This window comes from Drosophila virilis, chromosome 5 (assembly GCF_030788295.1).
Source record: "Drosophila virilis strain 15010-1051.87 chromosome 5, Dvir_AGI_RSII-ME, whole genome shotgun sequence".
Lineage (NCBI taxonomy): Eukaryota > Metazoa > Arthropoda > Insecta > Diptera > Drosophilidae > Drosophila > Drosophila virilis.
In genome coordinates, this window is record NC_091547.1 from 7,125,711 (window position 1) to 7,146,506 (window position 20,796).

The 20,796-nt window shown below is 38.2% G+C and overlaps 1 protein-coding gene across 3 annotated transcripts; it reads right to left on the reverse strand.

Annotated features, from left to right (window-relative positions):
- Window positions 1–993: 993 nt before the first annotated feature.
- Window positions 994–16,773, reverse strand: Syn2 (Syntrophin-like 2). Of its 3 annotated transcripts, XM_015174661.3 has the most exons (12): window positions 16,332–16,773; window positions 16,160–16,217; window positions 12,092–12,353; window positions 6,418–6,500; window positions 6,182–6,331; window positions 5,810–6,095; window positions 5,575–5,739; window positions 5,330–5,514; window positions 5,098–5,256; window positions 3,772–3,996; window positions 2,585–2,788; window positions 994–2,476 (listed from the first exon to the last, which is right to left on the reverse strand). In XM_015174661.3, the coding sequence occupies exons 4-12, from the start codon at window positions 6,475–6,477 to the stop codon at window positions 2,366–2,368; spliced, it is 1,545 nt and encodes a 514-aa protein (XP_015030147.1). In that variant the 5' UTR covers window positions 6,478–6,500; window positions 12,092–12,353; window positions 16,160–16,217; window positions 16,332–16,773; the 3' UTR covers window positions 994–2,365. The 3 variants fall into 3 exon arrangements, with proteins under 3 accessions (XP_015030147.1, XP_015030145.1, XP_015030146.1); XM_015174659.3 differs by lacking the exons at window positions 12,092–12,353; window positions 16,160–16,217; window positions 16,332–16,773 and adding an exon at window positions 10,206–10,484; XM_015174660.3 differs by lacking the exons at window positions 12,092–12,353; window positions 16,160–16,217; window positions 16,332–16,773 and adding an exon at window positions 8,363–9,374.
- Window positions 16,774–20,796: the final 4,023 nt, after the last annotated feature.

Genomic DNA, 20,796 nt, shown 5'->3' on the forward strand with positions numbered 1-20,796 from the left:
GACAGGACAATTATTTCTTTTGTGCTTTTTATTATATTGATTATTTGTAGTGCATTTTACGTATTTTGGTCTGTTTAGGTGCCTTAAAGGGGGGAAATTGGTTGAAGTTCTTAACGAAGAAACATTTGAAAAGAATGTTCAGCCTCTAAGCCTTGTGTCAGGCATGGAAACTGCGAATTGAATGAATTGTTAAATACCCGAAAAATGCCTGAACATGCTCGGCTTGTTATTAATTAGTACTTTTACATATGTATATATATATAATATATATTGTTTTGTAACTTGGTATACAGTAGTTTAATTACTTCAATTATTTTGTAAATATGTATGAAGTCTGTTCTAATATTCGATCATTCAGTTACCGCTTATACAAATTTTACTATGTGATTCGTTAAGTTTCTTCTGCAAGGACTTTTCGCTGGCTTTTGTGGTTGTAAATTTGCAGTCTACGTAAATAACTTCTTTTTTTTTTTGTATTTTTGCCTGGCTGAATGCGTGTATAATGTATGAATATATATGTATGCAACTGTTGCCTAAAATACCATTGCACAAGTATGGAAGTTTAACTAATAAACGGACGCAGTTTTAATAACTTCAAACCAAATGATAAAGCAGCAAGGGACATAATAATAATAAATAAAAATGTAAGCTAGTGCTTAACTATGAAATAGTCAAGGGTTTTATTTATGTTTGATTAATTTTCAATGCTGGTTTCAAATTTCTAGCAATGACTTCAGAAAAATTGACTCACTTGCTGAGCCGTAAAAATACGAGTTTTTTGGAATTGGAACGGAACACAATATTAAGTCATTTTTATTTATGCCTGCGCGGCCTTTGACTCAAAGGACACAGATAGGATGCACTGGTATATGATCTTCAGCAAGCCGAAGTACTCTGATGAATTATGGTTCAGTGTATATATATGGAGTTGTTTCCGTGGAAACTTGCAATATCCTGTCACATTTAGCTTTGTCTTGGGTGCACCTGTATCTATGTGTGCACATCTACAAGTGAGTACGTGGGCTTGATAATTGTTAATTGATATTTTGATATGATTGCGTTGATGAGTTGCGTTTACAGTTTCTGGCATGTGTTTACTTGGAATCCAAGCAAACACACGATTGCGAATATATATATAAATATATGAGCATATATTAAATATTATTAAGCTGTTTCGACTGTCTTAGTTTGAGTAAAACTGATTTGTGTACAATAAATCAACCATTTGTTCCACTGGAAATGCTTAATGAGTATGAGCAACAAATATTGTTATGTTTCTCTAGTTGTATGTTTTTGTAGCATTGTTTTGTTTACTTGATGTTATGGATGTGTATTCGCTCAATTGAAAGACACATTTGAATTGACGCACGACATGTTTATGAGCCATAATTACTCGCATATATCTATATATATATATATGTGTGTACATATAGTATATATTTACAATGGAATTACTTAAATTGAGGCTTGATTTAAAATCTAGTATGAATACGAATGCGAATTTCGGTGGCTGTCTGTGTGTGTATGTGTGTATGTGTGTGTGAGTATGCATATTTAAATATTATGCATCTAGATTAAAATCAAATTTGAACTTTTGTTCATGCGCCCAAATGAGATGCATGCTTATAAAATAATAGATTAATGATTTAATATTTAAGAAGCGCAACAATTATTGAATAAACAACTAGTTGTAACATTAGAATTTTCATTAAAATTGAAAATTATATTTTCACTATAATGCACATCGTTTTCATTCATTTATAATGTTGTAGTTGACAAAATAATGAGCTTTACTCAATTCGATTTCGATCTCTCGATTTCAGATGACAAAGTCGCTTTCGTTTCGTGATTAGAGTACTTGGATAAAGCCTAAGGTAGATAAATCAAATACGTATCTAAGTGTAATTTCTAATTGTTCAGATATATATATGTATATATATGTATATAAACGTATCGACAACTTTAACTGATTATAGGAAAGAAGCCTAGAGCACGCTTAAGTTTACATGTGTTGCACCAAGAGATTTCACATTAATTTTATCATTCTATAATTTGTTTTATAATTATTATGATTTATATGCATGTATGCGAGTGTGTGTGTGTGTGTATGTATGCAAATGTTTACATTAATTAGTATATTCGGTATATCAAATCTAACTGAATATTTAGGCTAGTCAATTTTAACTAATTCCATAATACATACAAAACATTTGTTTACTTACACACTGCATAATTATAGCCTGTTTACGATAAATAGCTTACATACTTATATAATTGATGTGTATTTTTGAAATACAACTTGTTGTTGCTCAGCTTATAAATGTTTTGATTCTGCATATATCAATCAATATCAATCTAGCCAAGCTTAGGTCTGCTGTATGGAACTCAAGAAAGCCGGATCCACGGAAGCAACCTTGGCGGTGAGGAACGCGTGCATGCAAAATAGCAAGCTTTGCAATACCTGGCACTCTAATTCCTAGTAAATGATAGAATAAATTATATGAATTATGTATAGCTAACAGCTAGCTTGATTACGATTAACCAGTTGAAGTGTCTAAATATAGTCATAGCATACGTAACTTGCCTTTGTTTCGATGGCCCGCGTCTCATTGTCCTGAAAATGTAGCTTCAACTTTGATTTGCCATCGTCGCTGGAGCCGCGCAACTGTGAGAATTTATACTGCCAGACCATGGTGGAATCGGCGCCCTCTGTCAGTGAGAAACCCGCCTGCCAGTCAAGTGTCAGTCCGCCACTTTTGCCGTGATGTGAAACGGCAAAGGTCTTGCGCTAGAAATGTGAGCATATATATACATATATATATATACATATATATATATATAGATGTTGATATAGATATAGCTATAGATGTAGTTATTAGCTGGATACAATTGTGGGCGGGCTGCACACTTTATTGATTGAAATCAACTGCTAATATATTAAGTATACGCTCCATCGGACTCTAATAGCTGACGCACTTTCAATACCAATATTCTAGCCACAAAAAACAACACAGTACAAAAGTTCAATAATCCCTTTGTGTCCTGTCTGTGTTCTCGACGTAACAATTGCGAATTCGTATCGATTCTGGCGTTTGCCAAAATGTCCTTTTTCTGTGTGCGTCGCTTTTGTCGGTCATTGGCTTTGCTTTGACTTTTTAACGGCTAACAAGTGTTGTGTATACACACAGCGAGGGGTGAGAGAAAAACTTGCAACATTATACAAAATGTCACCAACTTTTTGGCAATCATTTTTTTAGATAAGAGTAAACACGAACTTTTACTAAAGTTTGAAAATCAGCACGAGCTTCTAAATAATTTATGTAATTAAAAAAGCAATAATGATAATTGCTGCTTTAAATTTATGAACTTATTTTAGCAGATTGAAATTGAAATGGAGCAGAGCCTGTTGCTTATGGATTAAAGGATAAAATCTTATATTTTTATGTTACTGCAACATTTGAATACTCGAATGGGCAGTTCTTATGTACTCATATCGATTGCCCTTGAGGTCAGCAGCCATGGCCTTTAGCTCAATGCCAATTAAGGCGAGTGGGGTGGGGGGAGAAAGAGTGGGGGGGAGGTGTCTTGTTTATAAATTAACAAGCAATCGGCAATCACGATACTCTTCGTTTGCATAGTGCCTAGCCGGGCGGCTAATTACAAACAAACATGCGAAATTATCAACAGGGGAACAAGGCATGTGCATATATGTATAGGAAAGTCGATGCATTTAATGGAGGTCAGGGGAACAGGTCAACCCGTGGTACTTACCCCCAATTTTATAACACTGGTCACTATGGCCGCGTTCCAACTGTTCTCAATGCGCAGCAGCTCCTGACGGGTCTCTACGCTCAGATAGCGTGGCTCGTGTCCAGAGCTTTGCAGCAGGAAGCAATGCTGTCGACTGTCCACGGTCTCGGATTCCTTAACAATGCGAAACATGGTCTGGTAAACCTTATAGACCACCAGCGCCTTGCTTATGCCTGCCACATTCAGCTGCAATAAAATGATTTTGTTTTATCCAATTGCAAATGCCAAAAATTTAATGCCATAAATTTACAGCCCCAAGAAACGGGCTTAACACAAGTAATCTAATTTTAAAGAGCATTAAGTGCACATATCTGCTGGCAATCAGTAGACTATGCACTGTCGCGGGCGGAGGGAAGGTGAAAGGAGCGGTAAAATCTATGCAGAACATGGCACATGCCGTGGGCCAACATTTTATGAAAGTTGCATTTGCAGTGCAAAGGCTGCTCATTAGAGCAAAAGTACAATTTTCATGCACGTGTGTATCTCTTTGTGTGCGAGTGCGAATGTGTGTGCCTGCGTGTGTGTGTGTGTGGGTTGGACTCATGTGAGTGTGCTGGGCGGTGGGTGGTTCTATCTTGACACATAAAATTAGCGCAGCGTAGAGTGCAGTTGCGTTGAACAACTTTAGGCAAATGTGCACACGGTGCGCGCCAGAACAAAGCCGACTGCAAATGCAGCCATATCCAATTACATTTGAGCCCATAATAAGGCTGACAATTTCAGGTGAGTAAGTGAATACAAATAAGGTACGCACATATTAGCTTTAAATTAAATACAAAAAATTAAAATTACAACTATTTTAAGGCAGCAATATTTAAAAATGTAGAAGCTGAAATTGTTGAAATTTAAATGATGTGTAGAATGTTTAATATACACTCATGTATGTCATGTAAGTATTTCCTTAAACAATTCCCTGTTATTTGTTTCATGTATAAGCTTTAAATGAAACAAATAAATTTGTATTTTAAAATTGCCCGGTCTACTGCAAATATTGCAGGCCTTACATATTTGCATATACATTTAATTTCTAACCACAATTCGCATCTAGCAAATATTGTTAGATAATTGCAATGGTTGGAGCCACAGTTATTTATGCATTGGGCATAGTTGTTGCTCCAAAAAAGCAAATTATTTTGGAAAAAAACCTGTTAAATTTAGGTAAATTTAGGAAATTCAAAAACTTGTAATACTATATAATAATAAAACTAGAAAATTCAATAATGCCGAAAAATGAAATTTTAGTTTACAGCTAAAATAAAAGTTAATTGAATATTTACACAGACTTACCGGAGGCGTTTCGAATAGCATCACTTCTGTTCCTTTGAGCACTAGAAATCTGGGCTTATAACTTTGCCACGATATGTTGTTATTGATAACACCCTCGTTCACCCAGCCCATGTACTCGATTCGCTCGCCAACGGCAAAGTTTCGATTATAGAGTTTCATCTGTTCAAGAAATAAAATAAATTTATTTGGAAATATGAAATGGAATTACTTCAGACAGTTGAAGGAATGTTACCTGCAGATGGGTCAGACCCACCACGTTGTCGGTTATCAGCTTTAGCCACTGACTCAGTATCGCCAGCTCATCACAGTGTATGACCCCGGTGGTGACGCCGTTCAGGCCACGCACCTCGAAGGCATTGGGACGCAGCTTGTCGGTGCCGTAGATGTAACGCGTCACATAGGCCATCATTAGCGGTACTAGAGAGACGAGAAATAGAGGTTGAGCTCAAGTGGGTTGGTTTGGTTGTGAGCTCCTACCTGCCACCACGTCGGTCCAGCGCTTCTCGGGCTCGGAGCAAATTGACATGGGTCGGCTGCAGCTGCGGCTTATGGTGCCGCTGTTCACGGAGGACTTGTAGCCCTCGTCTGCTTTTAGCTCGGCGCATGTGACATCGTTGTCGGAATCTGGTGTATCCTTTGTTACTATAAACATTGATTGAATGTTGTTAATGAAATTCGTTATGTTTGTCATTTCTGTGTGTGTGCTGCTCACATTGCTTCTGCAGGAACGGTGTGGCGGCGCGGTAGTGCTTCACTGTGAGGACCACAATGTCGCCGGCATTGCGCAGTATGTTGACCGCATCATCGTGCGGGCATGCAGTTATATATTCGCCGTTAACCTTTATAATGGCATCGCCGACAAACAGCTGGCCGGTTATGTCGGCCGCCTGATCCTTGTAGATGCGCGATATTAATATGGGCAATTTATGTTCGGCGCCACCCTTTATGCTCAGTCCTAGGCCGCCCTGTTTTTGTCTCGTTATTTGCACCATGCGCTCCTGAAATGTTCAAGGATTGTTGGCCATGTTTACACAGATTACGGCTAAGTGTTCTTAATGCATAGAGCCAAAGTTTATTAACATACCTTGGATTCCATTGGGGGTCCATTGTGCTGTGAGCTTGTTGGCGTAACAATTTCCAACTTTTGCAAGGTCAACAATTCCATTGTTAGACTTAGTCTGAGAGGTTCTGGTCTACTTTTGCCATCGCTGACATGAACCATGCCCGAGCGCACCTGTTGCATATCATTTTTGTTTGGTTTTTTATGATTAATGAGCATCTGCATAAGTATTCTAGAGTTTTTTCAACTTTTGGGCATACCTTCAAGTTTTGATCGAGTTTTTCCTCAATCGGTGTCGCCATTGTGTCCGAGAGCTTCATATTTTTTGTTTATCCAAGTTTTGCTTTAGGGCGCATAAACAAGCATTATTTATTAAAACTCTATATTGTCTCATGTTTCCGCACACAAACTTTTGTAAGTTGGAAATAAATATACAGTAAAAGCTCGCTACAGCGGACAGCGAACATCGCGTGATTTTTGTCTGCTCAACAGAAGTCGAGAGTCAAAACAAGAAGAGTCGAATTGATGGAGCATATACTAATAATTGAATCATAATTGAATGTTTCCACAAGAGAACTGTCCGCCTAATAGGAGTGCCCATTGGGAGAGTTTTCACTGTAGTGTGAATTGATAATAACTGCGAAAGTTTGTGCAACGAGCAGAAGCAGGCGTATTCTAACATACTGAAATAAATGGCTACTCTTTTAAGAATATGTACTCAATCCCATGTTTTAGCTTAAGCTCCGACATTATAAAAGCTAAACATACAAAAATTGGTTCTAATTGGGCCGGTTGGCGTTTGAGATAAGGTTCCATAATGTTATTTTAAAAATTTATAAGCAACATTAAAAATGAAATTAGTGCAATGTCTTTTAAACCTGCTTACAGGGTATCTCCCAGTTGTGTACCTTCATCTGTCAACCCTTGTTAAGCTCTTGAAATGGTAAGATATAAAAAATATAGCTAACAATAATTGAGCATTAATGAACTCAAATCCTTCAGCACTTATTGAATATCGAAACTAATCCTAGAAACCGATATGGCTTAACAATGATTGCAATTTTAATTAGTTGCGATTGTATGGCATTGCAATTTATGTTTTGACCCAGTTAATAACACCCACATGCACACCCACTATAGTTGAGAGGGTGTGTGTGTGTGAGTATGTGAGGGCTTAATGACGTGTTTTATCTATAGTCGGTCTCAGAGTTACATTAGACAGACGGACAGAGGGGTAAATGTTGCTCGGGTAATGTCAATATAAACTTTATTTTGTCTATTTTATAGAATCGCAAATCAGCCGAATGTCGCTTATTAAATATTGTATTTAATTTACATTTGGAACAAAACCGCAACAAGCAGCAAACAATTGACAGAGGAATAATAATAAATACACATATCGAATTTTGGTATGGTCAGCAAATAGAATAGTTGGGGATGAGCAATAACCTACCCCACAGTGTCTAATAGAAGCAGTATATATTTAGAACGATATCGGCATATATATGAGTACATATGTTTTCAATTAAAACGAAAATAAATATGCAACCGAAAAACATTATATTACAAATGACTGAAAATACAGACGCGATTTAAGTGCTCTGTCGGGACTTCGAGTGTGTCTGCAGCTGGCGAAGGAATGAATAATACAAAAACAAAAGCAACACAAGTGCCGACATAAATACATAAATATATACATATGCACGTATGTTGGCAGGCGTGTGTATTGAGGTGTTGATAAGTATGACTGGCGTATGTGCACACCACTTTCACTGCCCTGGCACACACCCCACACACACACACTCCCATTCTCATTGAGCATGAAAACAGATCCCCTCAATCTATTTGAGTGCCTGTGTTTGAAAGCAATTCTGGGGAAAACAGGTGTTATTCCATACGCTCAACACACGTCGCTATTAAATGCGGAAACGAATGAAAAGTAAAAAATCTGATTTTTCAATTCCAGCGAATTGTATCTGTAAATAATATAAATAACAATGGTTACCCGGAAACCGACATTCGTGTGTCGAATAATTACTATTGCAATATGCCTGGCAACCGAGTTTAAAGGCAACCAACGGAACACACCAAAAACTGTGGGGTTGAAGATGCTAACCGAAACACATAAATATTTCATTTGAGCCCATTCAGCTGGCCTGTAAAACTTGCAAAGTACCATCGAGATGATACAATTTATGCACTTACCACAGACACACACGCACACAGCACACGTGTGTGCGTGCCACTCCGAGCTGTTGACCTGGGCTACGGCAACGGCGATGGCTAAGGCGATGGCTACGGCTACCTTTGATTATGGCTATATTACGTGTACTTTGTCGTGTGGCGTGTGCGTGTCTCGAAACTCGTTACGTTAGCCAGCAGTCAGAACACAGTGGCTCCCTTTTGTGGGTGGTGGTGCTGCTGGTGGTGCTCGCTCTCTGTGGCTCAAACCAAACAAGCCAACATGTTTGGTGAAAGCTGCGCTGCTCTCGCTTGGAGCGCCGTTGACAATCAGCTGTGCTGGTTAAAAGAGCAGCCCGTCCGCCAGCCAAGGGAAACTTTTGGGGGCTGAAGTATTGCACGCACACACACGCACACACAAATCTTACATATTTATGTGTCACTTAAATGCGACTAAAAATGCACAAGCTGAGCAATTCACGTACAACGCACAACAGTCAGGAAAATTGTACAACTTTATTGTTATTGCATGTCGCTAAATATTCGCATGATTGCAAATGCATTTATGTTTGATTTTTCTCTGCTAATCAAATACTTTTGAATCACGTTCGGAATTGGGTCACATTTTGGTTAGATTGTTAGATTTTGTGCATTGATTCGATTGTTATTCGCCTTGCAATTGATTAACTAACGTTTCGAGCAATCAAAACTCGTATAAGTATGCTAACATTTTTTAATGTTCACTGTTTTCTTTGCTGCTTTTTCCCTCCTCTTGCTTCACTTCACTGTGCTTTGAGTTTCAGTTGTTGTTTTTTCTGCCTTCCGCTTCCGCTCGTAGCACAACGTTTTGTCAGGCTGTTCGCGAACGCACTGAAACTCAATTGTAAGTGAAGTCAAATGCGTGCCAAGAGAGCAATTCGGGCACAACCTCTCTCTGTCTCACCCACACACACACACACGCACAAGCACACATAATCACATGTGGGAGGGCATGCACATGATAGCTTTGCAACTTGGCACAGCACACGCAGCGTTGCCACCCCGTTTGCGCATTCTATTTTGAATTTTAATTGCTTAAATTGTTTTGAATGCTCCGAGACTAAACATTATTAACAATTATTACTCCGATTTCTTTATTAATTATAAATTATTAAATTTACGAAAATTACGAAAGACCTAAATACATTTGGCTAAAGCACCAGATGTCTAGAGTAGCTGCTCGATAAAAGTCCCTAAGAAGCGTTGTGCCAAATGCAGCAGAGCTTAAAGCTCCATGCACCGTTCACTTAAGCTTTAGTATGCTATTAAGTTTTGCTCCTTTGTTGGCCTTTGAGAAAGCTTAAGCGAAAGTTTAGAATTGTTTATAGCAAAAAATTATAAAAAAATAAGTTTTAGATTAACAGGCTATTCACAACTTTTCTATGAAATATCAGAGAATTAAATAATAATAAAATCGCTTAATAAAAAACACAAATAAATTCCTTTTTAACTACACGAAAAAATAAATAATAAAAATAATGCTTGTTTTCCTGCAAAAAAAGCTCGCTCTTATATTCCGTTAGAAAATTGTTAACATAGCTTTTGTGTCAAAACTAAGTTCCCAGCTTGCTTTGAGTTGCTTTAGTTCAGAAATGAGCACACAGGTGGCGCTTTAAGAATTATTGAGTAGTTGAATTATTATTGAGTATAATGGTTTCTTAGACATTAATCTAGGGTGCTTAGCGGTGTGTTTGTCTGTTCGTATGGGAAAGTTTAGTTTCTTTGATGACCTTTCTAGTAATTAAAGTCATGTGTCTTAATGTTATATGGCATGTGCAAAGTTTAATGAATTTTCGTTAAATGTTAATTAGAGGGAGAGCCCACTTACCTGTGCCTGCTCATTAAAACTTTGGGATTTCGACACTGGGTCTCTCGTCTCTCGTCTCTGGACTCATCCCAGCTTTGTTATTGTTTTCTTTTTGGTTCGGAGCCAAGCGAGCATTTACTTTCGCACAACGGCCACTTTGGGCTCAGTGATAAGCCGCCAAGAATAAATAGCATTCGCAAACAATGGCGGCAAAGTTAATTAATGAGTTGCACAAGTTTCGCAGATTTGCCATTACAGACACATTTCCATATGGATACAATCCGAAAATTGCCCAAGTAATTGAAGAAGCACACATGAAGTGCCGCCGTTTGGCATGTGTTGGGGCAAACCAGAAAAACTTTTTAATAAACACTTTATTGATGGCAATTGACAATTATGCAAATCGACCCAAAGGCAATAACAAATAATATGCGAAAGGTGACACAAACTTGAAATGATCAATTTTTTGCCTCTTGAAGTTAAGAGTTCTTGCCACATCTATGTATCTGTGAGTAGGTAACGCACCCATGGCCATGCCCCAAGCTGGGCCAAGCGACGTGCTGATGAAGTGACAACAAAAGCAAAAACAAGCAGACAAACTTGCAAACACACAAAAATTGCCAGGGGCTGCTGCAATGCGCCGAGATGAAGGAGAAGTTCACAACGCCAACAACACCGAAGGTGACACCCAACTTAATAAACTCTGCAAGGCCGGGGCAGCCGTGGTAGCCGGGGTGGCCGGAATCGCCGAGGCAGCCCGGCAGCCCGGCAGGTGCATGGATCATTTCTAGCTTGTGCTCTTTGTGCTTGCGCCATTGTCTTGACACTCCGGCAGAGAAAGCAATCGGGTTGGGTAGGTTTTAGGTTTTAGGTTCAAGGCGTCGACATTATTGACAAAAGTTTTGCGTGTATTTTTTGAGACGGGCGGGAGCCTGGTGGTTGGGAATTGAAGGTGGCGGCAGGCGCAGCACATTTTTGTTAGCTGATTGAAATTAGTTGAAGCATAAAAAAAGTTTGTTTGCTAACAATTTTATACAAAAATATTTCGTTGCAAAGTAAAATTATGACTGCTTTGCATATTTTTCGGTTACCAATGTAAAACTTTAGCCTTTCAACTTATTGGCAAATGTTGGAATTTATGGGCCTGTGCCGGCAACCGGCAACCGTCCTGAGCCAATGTTGGTTTTATTTTGCCAGCAATGAGCTGCGGTTTAACAAGCCAACGTTTCTCCATTTTGTTCTTTGTCTTTGTCCCTCTCTCTCGCGTACTCGCCTGGTGCTGTGCGCCTTTTCTAGGCGGTCTGAGGTCTTCTAATGGCATTAGCAGCCTGTCTGTTGACTTTGTTGAGTCTGTTATTGACTTTGCAAATGCGACGCCCTTAAAGCCAAAATGTTGCATACTACGCCCTACACCACGCCTCCACGCCCATTTGCCTAGTCTGTGCGTCAATCTTTTTAGAGGTAACGCTCAGGCATCTAAATAAAATTACGTATACGCCACACATAAACAAGCTGAAACTTAGGCGTCGTGGCGCAAATTGTAAGTGAATAATTATGTTATATTCTGTGGCCCTAATGAACTTAAGAGTGTTCTCCGGCAGCTTAGACGCATCGTGTCCTGCCCCTCTATATCCGTGGCACAGCATTTCTCACTCGTCTACCCAGCAAGAGCTGCTGGCATGAAAAAAACAACACAACAACATTATGTTGCCACTATGCAAAAGAATATTCTATACTCGACAAGTCTATGAATGGATTATAAGAACTACGTTTAATATATATATACATATATATAGATATATATATATATATATATATATAAACCATTTACTAAAACTATTAGAAATGGTATTGGATTCCTTCGATGACTTAAGTCTATTTTATTTTTTACAGAAGCGTGTACTTACGAGAGGATGATTTTTCGCCTTCCGACCATGTGAGAAAGTAAGGTACTCATAAATCGCTGGGTCGTCATGCTGGGAAATTCTTTCGTGGCCTTCATCCTCTTCGAGTCTCAGGGCTGTCTACTTTTTCTTATTCCCTTTAAAGATGACCACATGTGCTGCCTTCCTGTAGGGTGTCCACCGCAGATATTTGTGCACACAAAACATGCCCCGAGGCTTTTTGGATTTTCAAACAACTCGAAGCACGTCCAGTTATAGAAATATGCTTGATAAAACATTGTAAACATTTAATTACGAGCGATTCAGTGTGAAGTGAAGCTTCAATAGCTTATGAAAATCAATTAGCCAAGCGACAGCGAATAGTTTGTGATTTTCAATCGAATGTGATTGGCATTGGTTTGGCATTAAGCACTAACTAAATGCACTCAAAATGATATAAACGTTTCCATGTTTCGAGGCCAAAGCTAGTGGCACCGCAAACCGAATGAATGCACATATTTTGATTGTGCAACCGCAATGCAGGCCCCGGCACGTCCTGTGCTATCAAAATATTTGACCAAAGCGGGCTCTATGCAAATGCAGCAACAACATTCATTGGGCATTTGTGAAGTGCCAGAGTCTGTCTGCCTAAAAATGTGTAATGAGCGGGCGGAGCTCGTTTTTCGGTGCGGGCCAGACGACATAAATCACGTACACATAAATGTATGTATATAAAAGCCACATTAATTTGAAAATATTTTTGTTAATTCCGTGTGGCGTCTTTGCAAATTGAATGTATGTTCGCAAAAGTGCAGCGAATGCACGTCGCATGAGCTCACCTGCTCACCTGCTCACACACACACACCTCTGCAGCTCACAGCTTAAGCACATTGAGAATTAAGTCTAGCATAAAGTGAAACATGCTGGGAATGTTTGAGATGTGCAAAAATGCAAAACAAGCCAACAAATCAAACAAGCGACAGCCAAGTGAGCCAAACAAGCAGAACAAACAAATTCGAGCCAGAGCCCAAGCCCAAGCCCAAGCCAAAGGCGAAGGCTGAAGACTGGGCCTGAAGCTGCAGCCAGAGCCGAGCGAGTGTGGCACCAACCAGCGGCGGCTCCGCCTGCAGCACACATGCAAAGCTGATGAAGGAGTTTTGTTTTTTTGTGAAACTACGGCACGGAAAATGCATTCAATTTGGCGTGGAGCACGATTCGGGCGAATGCATAGCAATCAAAATGCGGTTAGTTGCGTGTGGCATTGCCGACAACAACAACAACAACAATAACAACAGCCGCTGCATGAGCAACAGAAACAACAACCGCGGTAACAACACTGACAACACAATGGCAACGACAATAACAACAACAACAGCAACAAAAGCAACAATAACAGAAGCAGCAGCAGCAGCAAAAAATGACAATTGTCAACAATTTTAATTTTCATATACACGCCACAGGGACACGAAAAAAAAAAACCATAAAAACAACAACAAAAACAAGGATAGCATGGGCGTTATAACAATGGCAAACACACACACATACATATGTGTACATACGCATACATATGCAACATACAAATGGATTTCAGCGAGAGTCCTTGGTAATGGATGTTTATGAGCTCATGTTGGTCCAAATCGAACAATACGGTGTTGGCCATCTGTCTGTCCCTTAGTCTGTCTGGCTGTCTGCCTGCCTGTCCGGACTGTCGTTTGCCGTGTCCGGTCCAGCTGACCGCAATGCAACATGCAACATTGTGGGGGCTAAATAATTTTGCAACTGAAGCGCTGTCAATCCCCGTTTTTAGTGTTTACTGTGGCCAACTAACAGAGCCTAGTCAATGATTTGAAATGGATTTTCATTTTTTAATAGCAAGCAAGTCTGCTATCTACTCTATTTCAAATAAATATTAATTTTTGAACACTTTAAAAACTAGATTTAATTAATTTGCTCGCCAAAAAGAATTTTAGTTTAACAAGTTCCAAATAAATTTAAATTTAATATATTTCATGGTGTTTCCACTGTGGCATAGAATTGTATTTGGGATATAATAATTATTCTAATTTTGGTATTATTTAAAATATTAATTATTATGATTAAAAATCAATTGCTATTCAGTCGCTTGCAATATTTGCAAATGCGGTTTCAGGCAATTTATGTAATTAAATTTTCATTGATATTATTCTTACAACCAATATTCTATTATTTTTTCAAAAACAACTAGCACATAAAATAACAATAATCGGAAATCTCATTTTCATTTTAAAGTTGCATAGACATTTAAAAAAACTCAATTCAAATGCTGTTGGGCATCATATTATAGATATTCGCTAAATATTGGAGAAACAAGTTGGTAATAATTTATTAAATGATTATAATAATTATTTTTAAATTGCATTTTTGTGCGTGGTGCAGTTTTTGGTTAGCAAAACAATAGGCAATTAAAAATGATGCAATAAAAATTAATATCTGGTCACACCACACAGCCAATTAGTTAAACAAAGATTGCCAAAATTGGCATATATTAAAAATGTATTAAATAATAAAACAAATTTATAAATTGCGTTTAAAATATTGGTTGACTTTGTGCTGGGCAAAGCCAGTTATTTATAATTGCTTATATTAGGATTCATCTGCCATTATTCAGAGAGCAATGAATATTTTGTGCAGCTGGTCACACTGGCTGCATTTTAATCACATCCGCACAGCACATCGCCATAATTGCATTTTGGTGGTTTTGTTTCATTTCGTTTCGTATCGTTTCATTTCGTTTTGGCGACTCTTTGGCTGCGACTGCGGTTTGTTAATTATGAATAATGCAAATTTGATGAGTACATTTTTGCTGCAGCACTTGTTTTCCCGCTGCCGTTGTGTGTGTTTCCTTCGCCGGTGTCCTTTATTGTCCATTTTATGGCTTGTTTGCCTGGCCACAGATTTAGTTAATATTTAAAATGTATGCATATTTGAGTGGCTGCTGTGGCTCTGGCAAATTATCAATGTTCTTTCAACTATGCATGCATTTTATTGAGTCGGCTTTTCACTGAAAATCAAATAAAATCCCATTCAGACGGCTCTTTGATTTATGCACTCGCATTTTAAATCCATGCGCAAAAATTGCATCAGGCGACGTTTGCCGCTAAGCGTATTAATTAATTAAAAATGAGCATAAATAAGTACATAAATCAATTATCAGATTCAATAAGACGCTCCACTGTTGCAGCTGCCTGCGGGCCACGGGCTGGCGCTAGCTTTGGCACCGGGCAATTACTTTGCTGAAAGCCCTGCAAGCGACGAGGACGATAAAAACGGCAACATGGCGTTCAAAGTGCACAAAATGGCGGTAATTCACGCTTTGTTGCCGCGCGGCCATAACGAATGAATGAATGAGCGGCCGCAGAAAAAACGAGGAGCCGTACCAAAAGGATGCCGCTAATAGAAGTGCGGGCGTCGAGGCAAAATAGCAACAGCGAGCAGCGAGCAGTGAGCAGCAACCAGGGCGAACCGAGTTTGATTGCTTAAAACTAAAATGATCGATTTGACAATACCCCTTAATGAGATGTTGATGCAAGTATTCAGTTGACACTAGAAATTGAAAAGCGGTCAGGACCATTCAACATATTTTAGCATTAGTGACACTTTTGGGATGAAATTAGGACTACTTTTGAAATATTATTTATTATATTTATATTTCAATACTCTTGAGTTATCTATAATATTACCAGAGCTGCAATCCGACTTGGAACCAAACAGGCTCAAGTCCAGATCCAAAAATTAAACCAAACCAGTTGCCCAAAAAGCAGCCCAACGAAACCCCAAATAGAAGATAAATTTAGCTCTTCTTTTGTATATAAAAATATAGACTTTTTACAATATTTTCAGTCGGGCAGAGCTAAAAAAAAAAATTGTTTTACTTCATGCAATTTTTAGAAAATATAAGGAAAATAATTTGAAAAAAAAAAAAAACACGGGCTTATACATATGAAAACCCAGCCAGATTAACTTTTAACGTGGCCAATAAACTGCTTGATGGTGCTCGAGCCCTTTTTTTAAAACTAGTATAAGCCTAGAAAATAGTTACAGACTGCCACTAACCTTTTCTAATGCCCTTCGACTTCAAAACGGGATCTTGGATGTTCTGCTGCCAAAATAACTGAAAAACATAATATTATTAAATATTAGTAAATACTCTACAATATGTATAGGAAATTCTATATTTAAAATTGGAATCGCTACATTTTATTCATTACATGCTTTTTGTACTTACTCGTTTCTGCACATGATAATGCTCGCTCCATCCATGGGTAAAGGGTATAAAAAGCTGCCATGGCCAGAAAAACTATGCAGGCAGGCTGCACTCTTAACTGTTCAGCGAAGAAAAGATATTGTTAGTTTTTCTTCAGCTTTGTTCAGCTACATTTTCCGCTGCTCGCTGCCCGCTGCTTGCATTCAACTGCGTGCTAAACTTTTCCTTTGCGTTGCGCTTTCCTTGGCTGCCAAGCGTGAATTGTTCATAAAGTGCGATATTTCTGAGAGTGCTTCGGTCATCGGCGCGCACTCCGGCTATGTCATTAATGATACTTTTTCGTGCGACTAATGCAATTACTTTTCCCATTTACACATAATTATTCAAGAATATTCCACATTGATGGACCCGCTGTACATTAAACGATCTTCAGAAGGACAATTCAATGATGGCAGTGCACTTAAATCAAATAAGAACTTGGTAATCAAATCATGCGCAGGCAAAACTGAATGCCACAAGTTGCAGGTAAAGCCGAAGACAAATTTCACATGAGAACTTTTTCAAGAGAGTCAGTCAAGCATATTTGACAAATTCACTTAACGTGTGTACGACCATAAATAATATTTACATGTATGTGTGTTCGTCTGAGTGTGTGTGTGTGTGTGGATAACATGTGAGTGATTTTGTTGTGCTTGACTTTCTGCAAATGAAAAACCAACAGCAGAACTTCCTCAACTGCTGAGTGCATGTTGCATTTTGAATGAGCCAAGTGAAAGTTGATGAATAACCACAAATGTGTGTGTGCGTGAGTGTGTGTGTGTGTGTGTATGAGTCTGTCTGTAGGATATACACAAATGCGATGCTAGAAACATTTGCTGAAACACCAAGCGCATACTTCAATTACACGGCAGCTGTACAAAAAGCAGCTGCCAAATAGCAACTGGCAACTGGCACATTTTGCGCTTAATTTCATTTCCGTTTAAGTGCCCGTACAAATGGCAGACCCGGCACCCAGCTACCACCGACCACCCCGGGCAGCCTCTGGGGCGGCCGGTCATCCTTGTCCAAAAGGCACAACAATGGAGCAGTTGGTGCCATTTGAGTATTGAGTTGAGCAGTAAATTTCATTTTAAAAGCATTTCATTTACATTTTGTCCATTTATGTTGCCATTGAAATTTGAGCTAACAACTTTTTGGCCAACATCGGCAGCAGCAGCCGTAGCAGCAGAAGCTCACGTTGCGCACTGCGAGACATTTTATTGTTTAACCATTATTTCAGGTGTGTGTGTAAGTGTGTGTGCCAACGATTTTTATGACCCAAACGTAGCGTGCCCAGTTTCTGATTCGCTTCCTGCTCACTAATCCGTCTGTGTTTTTAGTGCCGAAAATTTTAACGATGCGTCTTTGGAATTTGCTTAAGAAATCTATAAGCGAGCTGTGTGTGTGTGTGTAGGAGTGTGTCTTTGCGTGGGTATGTGGGGTGTGTGAGTATTACTGTTTCCCCCTGACGATTTTTCACTTTGTCTGGCTCCGGTTTCTTTTGTTGCAGCCGTTGTTTGTTTTTATGCGCGACCATTGGTTGAACGCTTCGCTGCTTTGATTTGCCAGATCCAGAGCCAGAGCCGTGCCTGTGCCCTTTGCCCAGTGTCTTTGGCATTGGCCTGACCCGGGACCTGGGCCGTCAACGACTCCGTTTCCAATTCTGGATTACTTGGACAGAGAGCCACGGCAAGGAGCACTCGTGCGCTCCTCGGTCTACAAAGCAACAAATCGAGTTTGCGAATAAATGAAATTACTTTTCGGTCTAATGACCATCATCTGCTGATTTTATTAGATTTGTTTTTGCTTTGCTCTGTTTGTTTGCTGCTGCTACTGCAACTACTCTGAACTCTTGAGCCAGCGACTGTCTGTGGCTGCAGTGTACGACCGTGGAACGGTAACACAAACCTGGCTAACCGGCAGCCAACTTTAAATGACTTTTGTGCCCAATCGCTGTAAGCAAATGGTTGATAAGGCTGCTTTGCTCCCAGCTGGGGGACTGGTACCAGATTCAAGGGTCAAGCACAGTTGTTGACTGCGTTTAGCATAATTTCTATTAGAATGTAACAGCCAATGACACTGGCTGACAGCAGCTATTTATATCTTGCTAGTAATGTATTTTGGTATAGTCTAAAATAACATATTTAAAGCATTATATAACTTTTTTACAATTTACTTTACACGTGCACATATGAATACTATCGAAAATTCCAAAAAAGTATAATAAATATATATAGCCAAATATGCATGCATACATGTCAACACACATGCACACATGAATGTATGCTTTCATATATATATTTATATTTATGCAATAATATATGTATGTTTGTATGCATGTCTATAAAATAACATACATGCATGTATATATGCAAACATGTTGGTACGCGTACATGTACGAATACATGCTTGCATACTTACATACATGCATACAATACATATATATATATGCACCTATATATACAAATGCATAGATGTATACTTGCATGCATGCATACAAACATACATGTATACATTCATACATACATATATTTATATGTATATATATACATATATACACATATAGACATATACACATATACACATATACACATATACACATATACACATATACATATATACATATATACACATATACATATATACATATATACATATATACATATATACATATATACATATATACATATATACATATATACATATATACATATATACATATATACATATATACATATATACATATATACATATTTAAATATATACATATATACATATATACATATATACATATATATTCATATATACATATTAACATACATACACATATACATATATACATATATAGACATATATGTATGTTCATACACACACAAAATAAACACTAAAATGAAAAAAAAAAAAACAAAAAAAAATACAAATAAATACCAAAAAATACCAAAAAAAAAAACACCAAAAAAAAACACCAAAAAAAAGCACCAAAAAAAAATCCAAAAAAAAACACCAAAAAAAAAGCACTAACTACTAGCTGGGCATGGAAAACTGCAGAGCCTACTTGAATTCTTGAGAATCGAGGAGGAGAGCACTTGATAAAAGTTCGTTTTATTTAAATTTGCAGCACAGTGACTAATAAGCTTGGTCTGCTTTTGGTATTAGAAAACAAGCATGCATGCATATATATATATATATAAATGCATACATACATACATGCATACACTAACACACACACGCCCACACACACACACCTACATACGCACACACAAACACACACACACACTCACATATATATATACTTATTTGCCTTCGTACAAAATTCTTGTATACTTACAGACAATATTACAAACATACATACACATATACTTACATACATGTGTTTACATATTTGTGCTATACATACATACAGACATATACACACAGACAGATCCATATACATGGATACTTTAATGGCTGCACATAAAATTCTTATTTTCATACACACCAAAATACAAAAGCTCATACCTGCACACTTATATACATACATATGTAGATACATACATACATGCGTATACATACAAATATATACGCATTCATACACATATACTGCATTTTCAAAAATCGGCACAATTTGTTAATAAATCATGAAAGTTGATCTATTTATTTAATGATTTCTTATACCCAATTTGATTATTCAGCCATTGTCATTATTTTAGCTCTTTCTTCCTATTTTGCCTGTTGAGTAATGTTCCTGTCGGTGTTTAGCCCAATTTTGGCACAACGAACAATTTGAGGAAAACAACATTAAAGCGAAATCCGTGTCGGCAGCTTGTTTTGTTATTATTTCATTTTCAAATATATTTTGGCTTCGAATTTTGTTTGCTAATGTAGCAGAACCCCCCGCAGCTGTTGCTCGGCTGGGCTGCCACCCTGCCAGGTTCACCTGTTGTGCGCCTTCCGCATTTTGCCTCTGACATTTCATTTTTTATGAAACATCTTATTTTTCTAATTTGCAACAGCAGGTGTCGCCATTTTGTGCCATTTTGTTTATAACACGGTCTCTGGCATTGGCAATATGAGAGGCCAAAAGAGCTCACTGCTCACTGCTCTGGGATCTGGGCTCCGGGCTTCGGGCTGCGGGCTCCCCCTTCAATTTCAATGTCCTGGCAATTTTCATGCTGTTTAATAACGCGCTGTTCTTCATGTTGTTGTTGTTTTTGTTGCTTTTGCTTGGGTGTAAATTCAGTTTACTGTAAAATTTAATAGAAAGGAAATTTTTCGCACAACTGGCGCATGTGACTCTATATGGTTGTGTGCGTGTGTGTGTGTGCAAATTGGCGTCCTTTGTTTATAGTGTTTCACATGTTTGCATATAAAGTGAAAATTCTTGTTAAGCGTGCTGTAAAAATGCGTTTAATAAGCTGAACGCACAATCAGACGCTGTTTGTTGTTTGTTGCTGCTTTTAAGATTACC